Here is a 12,875-nt window from a genome sequence, read left to right as displayed (position 1 = left end):
AGAGTGCAGCTGTACAGTCAGATGGAGGAGGTCCCAGAGTGTAGCTGTACAGTCAGATGGAGGAGATCCCGAGTGAAGCTGTACAGTCAGATGGAGGAGGTCCGAGCCAGAGCCCACCCAACCCCTCCTTCACAGTCAGCCCTCCAGATAGATGGTTCCTGCTGTGCTTGGCTCTCACACCTGTGCAGCGCCTGCCTCCTTCCTTCTCTGGTCCTCTGCTCTAGCTTTCTGCCCAGTCCTGACAGATGGCACATGTGCACGTGGCCGCAGAGGTCACAGCCAGCCCAGGAGTAGCTTTGAGCTCTTTTTCCCAGCCACAGTGGCATTGTGGCAATCTAGGATTCAGTAGGGCAGCCAGAGAGAAAACTGTTTCGTATGGCAAGGCAAAGATCACAGAGTGTGAGTGCGAGACTTGTCATCTGGTCCATGTATTCCCTCAGCTGGATTAGGGCCCACACTCATTGTCTCCCACCTTGGCAGGTGGCAAGCAAGGAAAACAACTGTGGTGTGACCCTGCTTTGGCTAACAGGCAGGGCCAGGCAGTAGACAAGCCTGAACGCTAAGCAGAATCCCTGGTACTCTGCATGGCTGGGAGACATCAGCACCCCTTTTGACTCTGACCTGGGGATCTTGTACTGACATCTGCCCTTGCAGCTCTAGGCTTCCCCTGCCACCAGTCCTGCCAGGCCGTTGGTGTGAAGCTGAGTTGTCAGCTGCCTTTCACTGAACCCTTACAGGCCCTTCATACTGGCCTGGCTATTTAGACTGAACGTCACTGCTGACCAGATGGTTTCTGTCAGTTGAAGCCCTTCTAAGGCAGGCGATTCTCTCTTCTGATGCTCGGCCTCTTCTGTTTTCAAAGCCAGGAGTTCTGGGGTACTGTTACCTACCACACTTTGAGATCAGAGGGCCATGACCATAGCCCACCTGCCAGGCACTGAGATAGGCTTCCAGAAGGACTGGGTGTTCCTCTTCTGGGCAGAACTTTCTGGAAGGCTTCTAATGACATGCCCTCTCTCCCTGTGTGTGACCTGGAATCTGGACCAAGCATAGACTGGCCCCGAGTTTCCAGATCCATGTCTGTTAGAATGGCTCCCCTGGATGGGCTCCTCTTACCTTCAAGATGGGGTCTGGCTCCAGCTCAGCTCCCTCACCTGCCTCTTACATGGCTTCTCTCCCATATCTGTTCTTCTTCTTCAGGGGTGTGGGCTGCTCCAACAAAGTGCAACAAATCCATTGTCTTCCTTGGTACAAAGTCCGCTATCTTCTCTCATTGATCTGTGTGACCCTATGTTGTCTTGTTGGGCACCAGTCAGGACATTGGTAGGACTGAGTCCTCCTGCCTTTCCTGCATTTGGAGATCTCTAGCTCCCTGGCTTGGGGCTCCTGCCAGCCTCGAGTCAGCCACATGCCCTAATCTGCTTTTCTTGATACATTCCTTCAGACTCTGAGCCTCCTACTTCTTCTGATGACCTCTGGCATGATCCTAGGCCAGCTCCATTAAACCAGGGTCATTCTCCATCCTCAGTATTATGATTGGGTCTCTTCTTCAAAGTCCTTTCACTGTGTCAGGTCTCAGATGCCAGGGGTTGGTATGTGGGTTCTGGGACTCTGCCCCATGGGTGTTTTAATGTGTGGGGTGGTGTTCTGTCGGGATATCAGCAGTGTGAGGCTTGATTGATGTCCTTCCTCCACTCCAGCCAAATGACCCTGTTACCAACATCTGCCAAGCAGCAGACAAGCAGCTCTTCACTCTTGTGGAGTGGGCCAAGAGGATCCCGCACTTCTCTGAGCTGCCTCTGGACGACCAGGTCATCCTACTACGGGCAGGTGAGTAGCCAGGCCAGGTGAGGCTAGGATGGGAGGCTGCGAGTGTTGCGTGGGCGTTAATCCTTTTTTCTAGAGCTACTTCTCTCTGCCAGCCAAGAGTGTGTCAGGAAAGGGTCTCATCAGGTTGCCCACCAGGTCTCTGTGACCTCTGCAACCTTGTCCCCTGGGAGCTGCAGAGCCTTTTCTGAGCAGAGGTCTTGATGCAGGTGTGTGGAGCATAAGCAGTGTCTCTCATACTCAGTGGAGGGGGCTCTGCGTGGTAGGAGAGTAGCCTTGGAACCTGGCATGGGGCTAGCTCTGCAGGTTGTCCCGACTCTTCCCTATTAACGCATAATAAGGAAGAATCCTTAACATTGATTGGATTCCACCAGTGACCAGTAGGGTGCCAAGGTTAGGCTCCTTAGCTCAGGTTCCTGCTGTGGAGAGATGGGGATGTGTTGGGAATGGCGTCTGCAGCTCTTGCTCTCTGCAGAGCTGTGGTGACAGTTGACACTCGCCTCACTTTCCATGAAGGGCCCTGGAGGCTTTGCTTCCTTGAAGCGCCTGAGCACCTCAACTGCTTTGTTTTTTTCTGCCTGCACCAAGGGCCTCAGCTCAGCCTCAGCTCAGCCCACCCCAGTAGATTAAATGAGCCATACAGATGGATCCCTGTATATCATGGAATGTTTTGGAAGCTGTTTGCTTGGGGTGAGGCTCACATAGACCCCAGTCTTTCTACCTTCCTCTTGAAACCATCTGTTGGTGGGCATGGGTAGTCGAGATGAGCAAAATGGATCCTGCCATGTTTGCCTCTGCCTGGGTGGACTTGTTCCACGTTGGGATGGTGTGTGGTCCACTTTGTGAGCAGCGATTCATTCGAGGCTCTGGGAAGCATGCTGTCCAGCAGGTGTACAACTGTCCAGGTCTTTGCCCTAGCCACTGAGGCATGGAAACCCATGTGAAAGAGATAGCCCTAGGCTGGGGCTTCACGTGACCCTCTCAGTGTAGGGCTCAGTTGCCTAGATACGAGATGGGGCACAGTTTGCCCCATGTGCTTTTGTGGGGTCCCTGAGGTCATGGTTCTGGGAGTGATCTCTAGTATCCAGGTTGGTTCAACCTGTGGCAAGAAGCATAACAGACCCTACCTCTCAAGTGATGGCTGCCTCAGTTTCTCCCGTGTAAGATGGATAAGTATGTCCATGTAGGCTGGCAGCCATGAGACGGGAACACAGGTGCTGAGCAGGCTTATGCACTGCCCTGTTGAGGAGCCCCTGGCTGTTTGTGCAGAGTCCTCTCCTTATCCCCCTCCCCCACACCCCTTCTTAGTGCTTGCACAGCAGCCTTGGTTGCTTAGTACTGGACCCTGGGATACATGGCTCCAAGGTGGCTTTCCTTCTCAGTACTCAACTCTTGTGGCGCTCCACATGGCCCAGACTATCAGCAGTTATTCCATAGCCATCCCAAGGGAAGTCTTTGGGAGTTCTCCCAACTCCTCTGAGGCACGAGCCCTCTTTAAGTACAGAAAGAAGCTTCCATTTTGCTCTCAATTTGTTAGTGGTGTGTTTGGTGCAGGATCCTCAGGGATGACACATTGCCAGTGTACTTGGAGCTCACACTTAGGTGCTCTGGGCGACACTTGCTAGAGTCGCTCTTTGGAACCCTTGACTTGGGTGTGGAAAGAAATGGGTACGGAACACGCTGCTTCCAGAGGTGAGGGGAAGGGACAGTGATGGGGGTCACAGGAACAGCGGAGTGACCATATGCTTTTCTCCCTCCCTCCCCCAGGCTGGAACGAGCTGCTTATTGCCTCCTTCTCCCACCGTTCCATAGCTGTCAAAGATGGGATCCTCCTTGCCACTGGCCTGCACGTACACCGGAACAGTGCTCACAGTGCTGGGGTGGGCGCCATCTTTGACAGGTGAGCCGGGTGGCATTGTCTTTGGTAGGCGGGGAAGGTAGGTCTGATCTTTGATGAGTAGGTAGAATGGATGCCATCTGTATCACATGAGTGGTGTAGCATCACCTTTGATGGGTAGAGGGGTTGGGGACCATTTTTGACCAGTTGTCATTGTATTCAGCAGGTAGGTGGGGTAGTTGCCCTCTTCAGTAGGTGGGCCGTCTTCAACAGGTAGGCAGGGTGGGGCTATCTTTGTGGACAACAGGCCCCTTGGTCTCTTCCTGCTCTGTTGGGCACAGCCTCTACTTAGGAAAGACATTAGTGTGGAAAATGCAGGCCAGACATGAGGAGACTGTCGTCTGTGGAGTCCAGGGGAGTTGAGGCCACAGGCAGCCTTCCTTCTTTGTGATCTGTGTATCTACAAGGACAGTTGCACTTGGTTAACAAAAACAGATTATGTTTCTGGTACGGCTTTATTAGTGTCAACATTTGGCACGTCCCAGACAGAAGCAGTGCTGTTGTAGCCCCAGGGTAACCTGTGCCCTGAACTAGCACCGAGTGGCTGGTGTTTCTGATCTGCTGGGCCTCACACCCACAAGGGGCATGGATGTGTGCCTCTGCACTGCCCAGCTGCTTCTCAGAGACACGCTCAAAGGAGCAGGCCGGCTGAGTGCTGCCGTCTCCAGTGGCCGCTTGGCTCCACCCAGTTCCTGTCCTGAATTGCCTGACTTGCTTATGCCCAACAGGTGAGGTACTGTGGCTGCATGTCCTTTCGTCTGCCTGGCCAGCACTATGTACAAGCTGAGGGCCCATGCCAGACCTCAGTGTCAGCTGAAGTTGAGAGGCTGGGATGGCACAGGGGCGTAAGGAAATGAGTAGGAATGAACAGGTCCTTAGGAAGGAGCAGGGCTGGGGTGGGGCAGGTGAGTCCCTGCACTTCAGAGCCTTGAAGCTGGAGGTGGGCAAAGCCACCCACCTGTACTCTATGCGACAGAAGAGACAGTACAGACGGAGCTCTTCCCAGGAAAAGACCGGTTAGAAAACACAGAGTGCATTAGTACAGAAAGGTTTGTGGCCACAGATGGGGCAAATGCTACCTCAGTCAGTGCCGGGCTCTGTGCTGCAAGCCCTCTGGGGGCCTTTGACAAGCTCCCATATGCGGCCACTCCACAGGGGCTGGGATGGGGGCTTAGCCCTCTGGAGTCTGGTTTTGGGGAATGTCGCCCTACCCACATGCCTGGTTAGCAATGAAGTGACAGTGCTGGGGGCCTTATACTTAGATTTTCTGGGGATCCCAAGCACTGACTGGAGAGATCCTAGCTTATCCTCACTGCCAAAGAGAGTGGTGTGTGGAGTCTGACCCCTGGTGACAGGACTCCTCCTTGCTGCTGAGGTCAGAGAGACTGGCTGACATGGGAGTGGGGTCTAGGATTCTTCCAAGCTGCCTTCGTGTTGAGTGGACTGAAGACACTTGCAGGCCCTTGGAGAGGTTCCTGTCTTGCTGAGGAGGCTGTGTGACGTGTGTTGAGAGGCTTGCCCCAGAGGAAGTCTAACCTGAGCTAAGGGAAACAGGCATGAGTGCGGGCCACCAGGAATGACCACACAGCAGGAGATCTTGTCTCAGCTCTTCTCCACTCAGCAATCTTGGGGTTCCTCCTCTGGGCCCAGATTCCCAGACAGCCATGGGGTGGTGGAGGATCCCACCCTGCAAAGAACCATGGGCTCTTGGTGATGCTTTGTTTTTATGGCCCTGACCAGTCCCAGTGCCTCCAGCGACACTCAGTCTACCCTCGCCATCCCAGGAGTCCAGTGGGTCTCCCTTGGTGGCGCTCTAGGAAGGCTGTGTCTAACGTGGACCCTGACACCTGCTTTTTTTCTGCAGGGTGCTAACGGAGCTGGTGTCTAAGATGCGTGACATGCAGATGGACAAGACGGAGCTGGGCTGCCTGCGTGCCATTGTCCTCTTCAACCCTGGTATGGCCCTCCTGCCTCCCGTGCGGCCAAGGGCACTTGTGTCTTCCTAGCTGCTCTGCCTCACGCCTTGACTTTCAGGGCCCGGTGTCCTCATCACAATAGACAGCAATCTTGTGCCTCCACTTGTATGGAGACTTAACCAAGAGGCCCGAGTGGCACTCTGTATGACCACTTGGCACTAGTGGGCTCTGCTGTCCACAGTGGTCTTCTGTCACAGTGAGCTCCCAGGATGGAGTTGGTGATCATGTCGTCCTGTTAGGTATCCCGAGAGCGGCCAATACTGTCTTGAACTTTGGCTTCAAGGGTGCTTGGGGTTGTGGAGAGCAGCTTCCCGAGGATAGCAAGTCCTTCCTGGGACTCTGGAGCCTCCAAGCTGTTTCTGTCACAAAGGCTGGGACCCTGTCTTCTGTGTAGCACTGTGCAATGGGAGCTGCAGTATGAGGAGTGGGCCAGGCCTGTGCTCACAGCTCTGGGTTGGTGACAGATGCCATTAGTGGCCACTCCATGTGATGATGGAAGCATAGTATAGTTGAGAGTGTGGGATTCTTGGGAAGAGAGTCAAGGATTCGGGGGGATGGCCCACAGGGTTGGGGTGGATCTAACTAGGCCCTAGGGAGCTTCTGAGGCTGGGGCCCTTGGTCCAGCAGGGTATGCAGGACTTTTGTTTGAAAGTTCATCCTTGTCTGCTGGGGAGGGGATTGTATGTGGGTTGGAGGCTTAGCTCATCAACCCTGCCCATGGTGGGTGGAAGGTATGGAGGGGCAGGGGCATAGGCTTCTACCCATGATAGCTCACCAGTTTGTAATTCCTGGGCCAGGTTAGGTCTGTGTGACCTGGCTGGAGGCATGGGGAACCAGGGAGGCCTTGGCCAGGGGCTATGGGGGATCAGGAACTAGGTTAGTTGAAAGTCTGACAAAGTTCAGGGAGCCCCTAGACCCTCAATATTTGCAGGAGACACTGTGCCTTGATGATGTGATGTGGTTGTGGCATAGACGCATCCTGGATTGTGGCCAGCGTCTAGGCTCTGAGGAGGGGCTTCTGGGGCATCTGCTCGTGGTGTGGTTTAGGGAGCTCCTCTGTGATGGGCTTGCAGCTTTCTTCTTGTTGATTGGGGTCCAAGCATTGAAAGCATTGATTATCTCTCATGGGCACCTGGAAAAATATGGGAAAACTAAGTCCTTGAAAGTCAAGGCGCTGGTTGGCGGTCCCTTGGCTTTCAAGTGGCAGAGTGAAGGCATGCTTCTGGAGCATCCCTCCCCCTGGGCTGTGAGCTGTGAGTCTGCAGGGCAGCCACATATACTCTCTGCTGTGTTTACGTGTGGCTTGGAGACAATCTGGGGGCTCTGACCTGAGGCCACTTCTTCCTACAGACTCCAAGGGGCTTTCAAACCCTGCCGAGGTGGAGGCGCTGAGGGAGAAGGTGTATGCGTCACTAGAGGCATATTGCAAACACAAGTATCCGGAGCAGCCAGGCAGGTGAGCTGCACCTCCAACCCAGACAGGCCCCTGCCTGTACCCCTGGGCTCAGCCACCCATCTCTGAAGTCCTTTGTGTGCCACAAAGTCAGTGGTGTCCACCACAGGTCCAGTGTGGAATGCTCTGAAGGCTCTGAGCAGGAACTAGGCCACCCTCTGGCTCACAGGCTCTGAGGACAACACACCTTCCCCTATACCCCATTGTGAGCATTGGTCCAGTTCTTGGTGCACAGTAGGCACTTGCCATTGTTCGTGAATACAAAGCCTTTTGTTCTTCACTTGTAAATTGAACCTGTTAAGAGGGCTGGAAATAGCAGCACCATGTAGGTGCTTTACAGTTGTGCAGAGGAGATGGCTGAAGCCGGAACACACATTTTCTCAGTATGCCTAAAGAAGACTGGTGTCTACGGTCATGTTCAGGTCCACACTGCTGGGTGGACGGTCTGTAGTGCTAGGCACACAGTAGGTGTTCAGAAGGAGAAATGGTACATTCCCGGGACTCAGTCTGATGTTTCGTTCTGCTCCTCCTCTTGTGGGGCGCCTCTCAGCCTCTCAGCCTACAGACTGGTGTGAGGGGGTGGGAGGACTGGGCAGATGGGCACACTAACCCATCTTGTTGCCTGGCATGTACATAGTTAACTGTCCACTGCTGCTTAGTCCTCATCTGGTTTGGTTTAAAGTGAAACTTCCCGGAGGAGGACAGGAGGGTGGCAACGGCTTGTTTTTCCTGGCTTCCTGCCTTAGCCCATCTCGCCAGCTCAGCAGAAAACAGCCTGTTCTCTGGCGCCTCTCCAGCCTCCAAGTTATGCTTATGTCTTTAAACTGAGGACGGTGGGGCAGCCAGCCACAGGGCTTCCTCCCTGGAAGTCAAAGACATGGTTAATAATTAATGAGGCTCAGAGCCCCCTCCAGTGTATAGGAGGACCCCCATCAGACGCAGAGGTCACATATGAGACCCCAGGTCCTGTCCCCACACCACACTATCCTCGTGTCTGCCTTGGCTGATTGGCTTGGATGTCTGTCTTCCATGAGCCGTTAGACTCCTTTCCCGTACCTATCAGTCTTTTGTCCAGGAACTACTCCAGGGATAGAGGGACCCAGGGTCCTTCCCAGCACCTAGTAAGTAGCCCAGCAGAGTCCTTTCTGAGGAGGGGCCTGCACCATGCTGGGGATGCCCGTGGGAGGCTGACATTCCTGCTGGAGCACAGAATTCTCCAGCTCACTGCTGGCTCCACCTCCAATGGGGGTCCCCACCCTGTGGCTTTTCAGTCACCCATTGAGTACCGGGTATATTACCCTTGAGGCTGCCCACAGATCTTTCTATTGCCTCTTCCTAGGACAGGCCCTCCTGCCTCTAAAAGGTAACTGCTCTTGCAGAGGCCTCTCTCGTGCACAAATCCATTCATGCTCTTACCTGCTTAAATTTTTGCTGTGGCTCCCCGTTGCCCGTGGAGCAAGCCCACACTTGTAACTTCTCTCCCGAATCCTGTTGGGCCTGTCCTGGCTGACAGTAGTCTTCCCGCTTCCATTCCAGGGCCCTGTGGATCTTGGTGCACCTCACCCTACCCTCGCCCTACCCTTTGTGCTCTTTCGTCTCTGAGGAGCCTCCTTTCTCCGGTTCCTTGCTCCATCTTCCTGACCGGTCAACTCAGGCAGCTTCCTCTGCAGGCCAGACTCAGGTCCCAGGCCACTGGTCTCAGCTGGTCTCTAGGGAAGTGACAGGCCACTAGAGAGGGGAAGCACCGGCTCATCTCCTTGCCAATCCTTATTCTCTACTATCCTGCAGGTTCGCCAAGCTGCTGCTTCGCCTGCCCGCGCTGCGCTCCATCGGGCTCAAGTGCCTGGAGCACCTGTTCTTTTTCAAGCTCATCGGGGACACACCCATTGACACCTTCCTTATGGAGATGCTGGAGGCCCCACATCAAACCACCTAGGCCCCTGCCACTTGTGCGCCGGACCTGCGCCCTGCCTGGACACAGCTGCTCAGCTCCAGCCCTGTCCCCGCTCTTTCTGCTGGCCCGTGTGGACCTTTGGGGTGCAGTGTCCCTATGGTATCGAAAGATGCATCACCATCCTTGTCATCTTTATGACTGCTTGCCTTTGGCCCAGGGTCATAGCCAGAGCTGGTTGAGACCCAGCCAGCCCCCTCCCCCACGTCAGGCTCTTGGGCTACCTTGCTGTCACCCTGAGGGGCTTGGGGTGCTTCTGGAGCTGGGAGAAGGGCTTGTTCTAGTCGCTGTTTGCTGTCGCTGGTTTTCGACACGCCCATGTGGCACCTATGTTTGGAGTGGCCCATCTTTTCCTGTTCAGAGTCCTGGTACCCAGCCAGGGTGGGCACCCACCTGGGGTGAAGAGGGAACAGGTCCTATCCCCGTGGGCCTTAGCTAACCTGTAAAGCCTGTTTCCAAAGATATCCTGAGATGTCACCACAGCCACCGTGCGGGATCCTGGGACCCCCGTGAGGCTGCATGGGCTGGAGGTTCTCTGTCATGTCCTCCCAGTTCCTTTTTGTGTCATTGTCCCCCACCATATGGCTCATCAACCCAGGTTAGCCAGCTGTGGTGACCTGTCTTTTCCCTGGTCCACATCTTCCTTTGTGGTCTGCAAGGTGGTGCCAAGGACCATCCTGGAAGGCTACCCCTGGCTTCCTAACTCAGTGGTCCCGTGGGCAACACATGGACTGTCCTTTTGCTGGCCTCTTGTAGGACACCGGACATCCTGAGGCTCAGGGAAGGAAGAGGGTTGTTGTCTGGTTTCCTGAAAGGGGGTCGGAGGGACTTGGGGATGGACCAGGCAGATTTGAAAGGTGACTGTGTCCTGGTGTGGGACTCTCGCATGGACCCCTTACTGGACTGGCCACTTCTGTTAGGAATGCTGATGGCCCTTTCTGGGATTCCTCTTGGTATGATGTTGTTTGTAGACAGTGTCCAGAATCTTACTCAAGCAAGGGCTTTTTCATACCTGCTCAGGTGGTAGGTTGTGGACTCAGGCTTCAGTCTGTCCATGTGGCTTCACCTCAGGCTCTGAGTGTGCCTTTCTGGTTGAACAACATTGGTTGCACTGTAAGGCCTCCCTTGGTCCCAGTCTTCATGATCTAGTCCCAGACCGAGGGGCCCAGGTTGATCAGGATCAGGGGCCTTAGTGGGGATGACCACACTGCCTCCCCAACAGCTGGACTCCCATTGGTGCAAAGGGATAAGAGAGGAAGACCCTCAGGAAACCAGACATCTAGGGGGTTGGGCCTGGAGGTAGTGGGTAGGAGGAGCCAGTTTCATAGGCTCTATGAGGAAGGACACATTCATTTTCCATCTTTTCAAAGTCCCTAACAACAAGAGCCAGCTGAGGCACCTATAGAAGGGTCCAGAAACATCTTCCCTGTAGCCGCTTTCTCCATGAGGTGGCATGAGAGATGTGTGTGGGAAGCCTCGCAGTTCCCAGGACCAGCCAGCTTCTAGGCTTTCCTGGAAACCCCGTGCAGCCTTTGAGGAACGGTAGCACCAAGCAGAGGTGTACAGATTCCCCGGTTCCCACCTAGCGCTGTGCCTTCAGCAGACCACGGCTCCCCCTTTTCATGCTGGCCCCATTATATGCTGTGCCCTGTGTTCTTCTGAGCCACCGAGGGTGGTCCTTGTCTCCAGCAGAGAAAGTCCTGGGGTGCTGCCGTGTCTGGGCTTGGCTGGCTTTCAGGAACTGAGGCCATGGCCCCTAGTGCCGGTGGTCCACATAGCCTTACCTGTCACTGCTTGTCACCACAGACTCCCTCGTGGGCTTCCTGTTCTTCAGCCTCATTGTCACCATTATTGTGTATACAGTGCTGTTATTTGCAGGGGAGGTGTGGGCGTGGTGTCACTAAGGAAAGAATTGGGTTCATTTAACCAGACATTTAGTCGGTTACCAATCTGGTTCAATTAAGGTGATTGTAATTATTATTGTTATTATTATTTTGGTGGGACAATCTTTAATTTTCTAAAGATAGCACTAATGCCAGCTCATTAGCCACCCTGCACCCATCCCAACCTCAGCCTCGTTGGATGACTGCCACCGATGGTCATGTGACATCCACACTGCTGCTTCTGGGCCATATTCTTCCATCTGTGTCACCTCCCTGCTTGGAGATTCACTTGGGGCTCCTATGGCTGAGAAGTGACGATGACCACAGAGCCTGTGGCAACTTCTGGCCCATATCACCCTGAAACTACAGTCACTGAGGGAATTTGGCCCCACACCCTCAGTTTTCCAAATGACCGCATCCCTGTGGATACTAGGCAGTTTGACGGTGCCAAGGGACGCCTGCGCCCCCTCCCCTGGGATTCCAGAAGACCTGGCTGGAGCAGGCAACCAGTGGTGAATCATTTGCTGTCCCCATCACAGAATCAGGGTGTGTGACCTGGTCCCCGTACACACAGGTGTATGTGTTGTGAACACGTATGTGCTGTCCAGAGACTGCAGAGGCTGCAGTGGCAGGAGATGCGGCACAGTTCCCAATGTTTTGTGTTCTTTTTAATCAAGACTTTCCCATTTTCCTGTACATTTGCTTCTTGTGAGCAAGGACCTGAGGTCCCCTTCTGTGGGGAAGTCAGGCTCTGGTGACTCTGGAGGCAGGGGATGCATCTATTTTCAGATGCTGCAGGGCTGGAGTGCCCTGGTCTCTAGCCATGCCTTAGCTGGAATGCGCGGCCACTGTGGGGAGGATGCCGCGGCCGCAGGGAGTAAAGATAGAGGAAGGTTTAACGCACCGGGAAGGGTAAATGAATCTATTTTTGTACAAATGTAATTTTATCCCTCATGTAAACTGGATGGCATGGCGGGGCACCTGTTTTGTCTCTGCTTTGGAGTGTTGAGAAGCGTGGGGACACCAGGACGCTGAGATGGCAGAGGAGGGCCCTTCCGAGGAGGCTGAAAACTCGTGAGAACAGCACAGAGAGACACTTCCTTTGATGGGAGGGAGGGCCGCAACCGGCAGAGTTTCCTTCCCCTTCTTGGTGATTTGAACAGCCTTGCTCTGTCCTCGGTGCCTGCCTGCCTGCCGGCCTGGCCGCCACTCGTCTGACTGTGAAATGACTTCCCTGCGTAACTGCTCTCTGGGACATTGTGGCGCAGACGCTGGGGGTTGATGAACAGCAGTCTCAGGATTGTAGAAAAGAAACACAGAAAAACGTGAGAGGAGAGACAAATATGAGCGTTTCAAAATATATCTCCATTCGGTTCTCATCTGTCCTGTCTTGGGAGTTGCAGTCATGTGGGGTGATGGGAGTGGGAGGGCCTGTGGTGCTGTGATGCACTCACTCCCCTGGGACCCCTCTCCAATGGGCACCGGCTTGTGGACACTCGCAAGGACTGTGTGCTGCTATCTGCCCAGCCTGGCCCTCGTGCACCTTTCTGTGCTGGCTGGGGTGGGCAAGAGGTTCACACGGAGGGCCCAGGTACATGATGTCATCTAACTGCCCCATTAATTACAGGTTAGCAATACCCCATCTGTGCCATCTAATGTGATAAATGCCCTTTGTCTCCATGCTGTCTGCAGCTTGGACTGCATCTGCCCCCAAGTTTGGTGACACTGTCCTGTCATCTCCCAATGCCCCTCTCTCTGAATGAGTTTACTCCTGGGAGGCCCTGGGTACCTATTGGCTGGGAGCAGGACCTAAGGGACCTTGAGGAATTGGACACCTGTCTCTAGCTGCTGGCTAGCAGGCTGCAGAACCAGGCTCCTTGAGGTCGCC

General features: G+C 54.4%; 1 protein-coding gene across 2 annotated transcripts in view; it reads left to right on the top strand.

The window, feature by feature from the left end:
• Window positions 1-12,366, top strand: part of Rxra (retinoid X receptor alpha) — a 27,424-nt gene extending 15,058 nt beyond the window's left edge. For both annotated transcript variants that reach the window (XM_026778556.1, XM_005346209.3), the window contains exons 5-9: window positions 1,701-1,830; window positions 3,595-3,727; window positions 5,589-5,680; window positions 7,051-7,156; window positions 8,942-12,366. In XM_026778556.1, the coding sequence (XP_026634357.1) occupies window positions 1,701-1,830; window positions 3,595-3,727; window positions 5,589-5,680; window positions 7,051-7,156; window positions 8,942-9,089 (609 nt within the window). In that variant the 3' untranslated portion in view covers window positions 9,090-12,366. The remainder of the gene's footprint in view (window positions 1-1,700; window positions 1,831-3,594; window positions 3,728-5,588; window positions 5,681-7,050; window positions 7,157-8,941) is intronic.
• The last annotated feature ends 509 nt before the right edge of the window (window positions 12,367-12,875 follow it).

The sequence above is a fragment of the Microtus ochrogaster genome, chromosome 4, assembly GCF_000317375.1.
Source record: "Microtus ochrogaster isolate Prairie Vole_2 chromosome 4, MicOch1.0, whole genome shotgun sequence".
Lineage (NCBI taxonomy): Eukaryota > Metazoa > Chordata > Mammalia > Rodentia > Cricetidae > Microtus > Microtus ochrogaster.
Note: the sequence above shows the minus strand (reverse complement) of the source record. Positions and strands in the feature narration are given on the sequence as shown.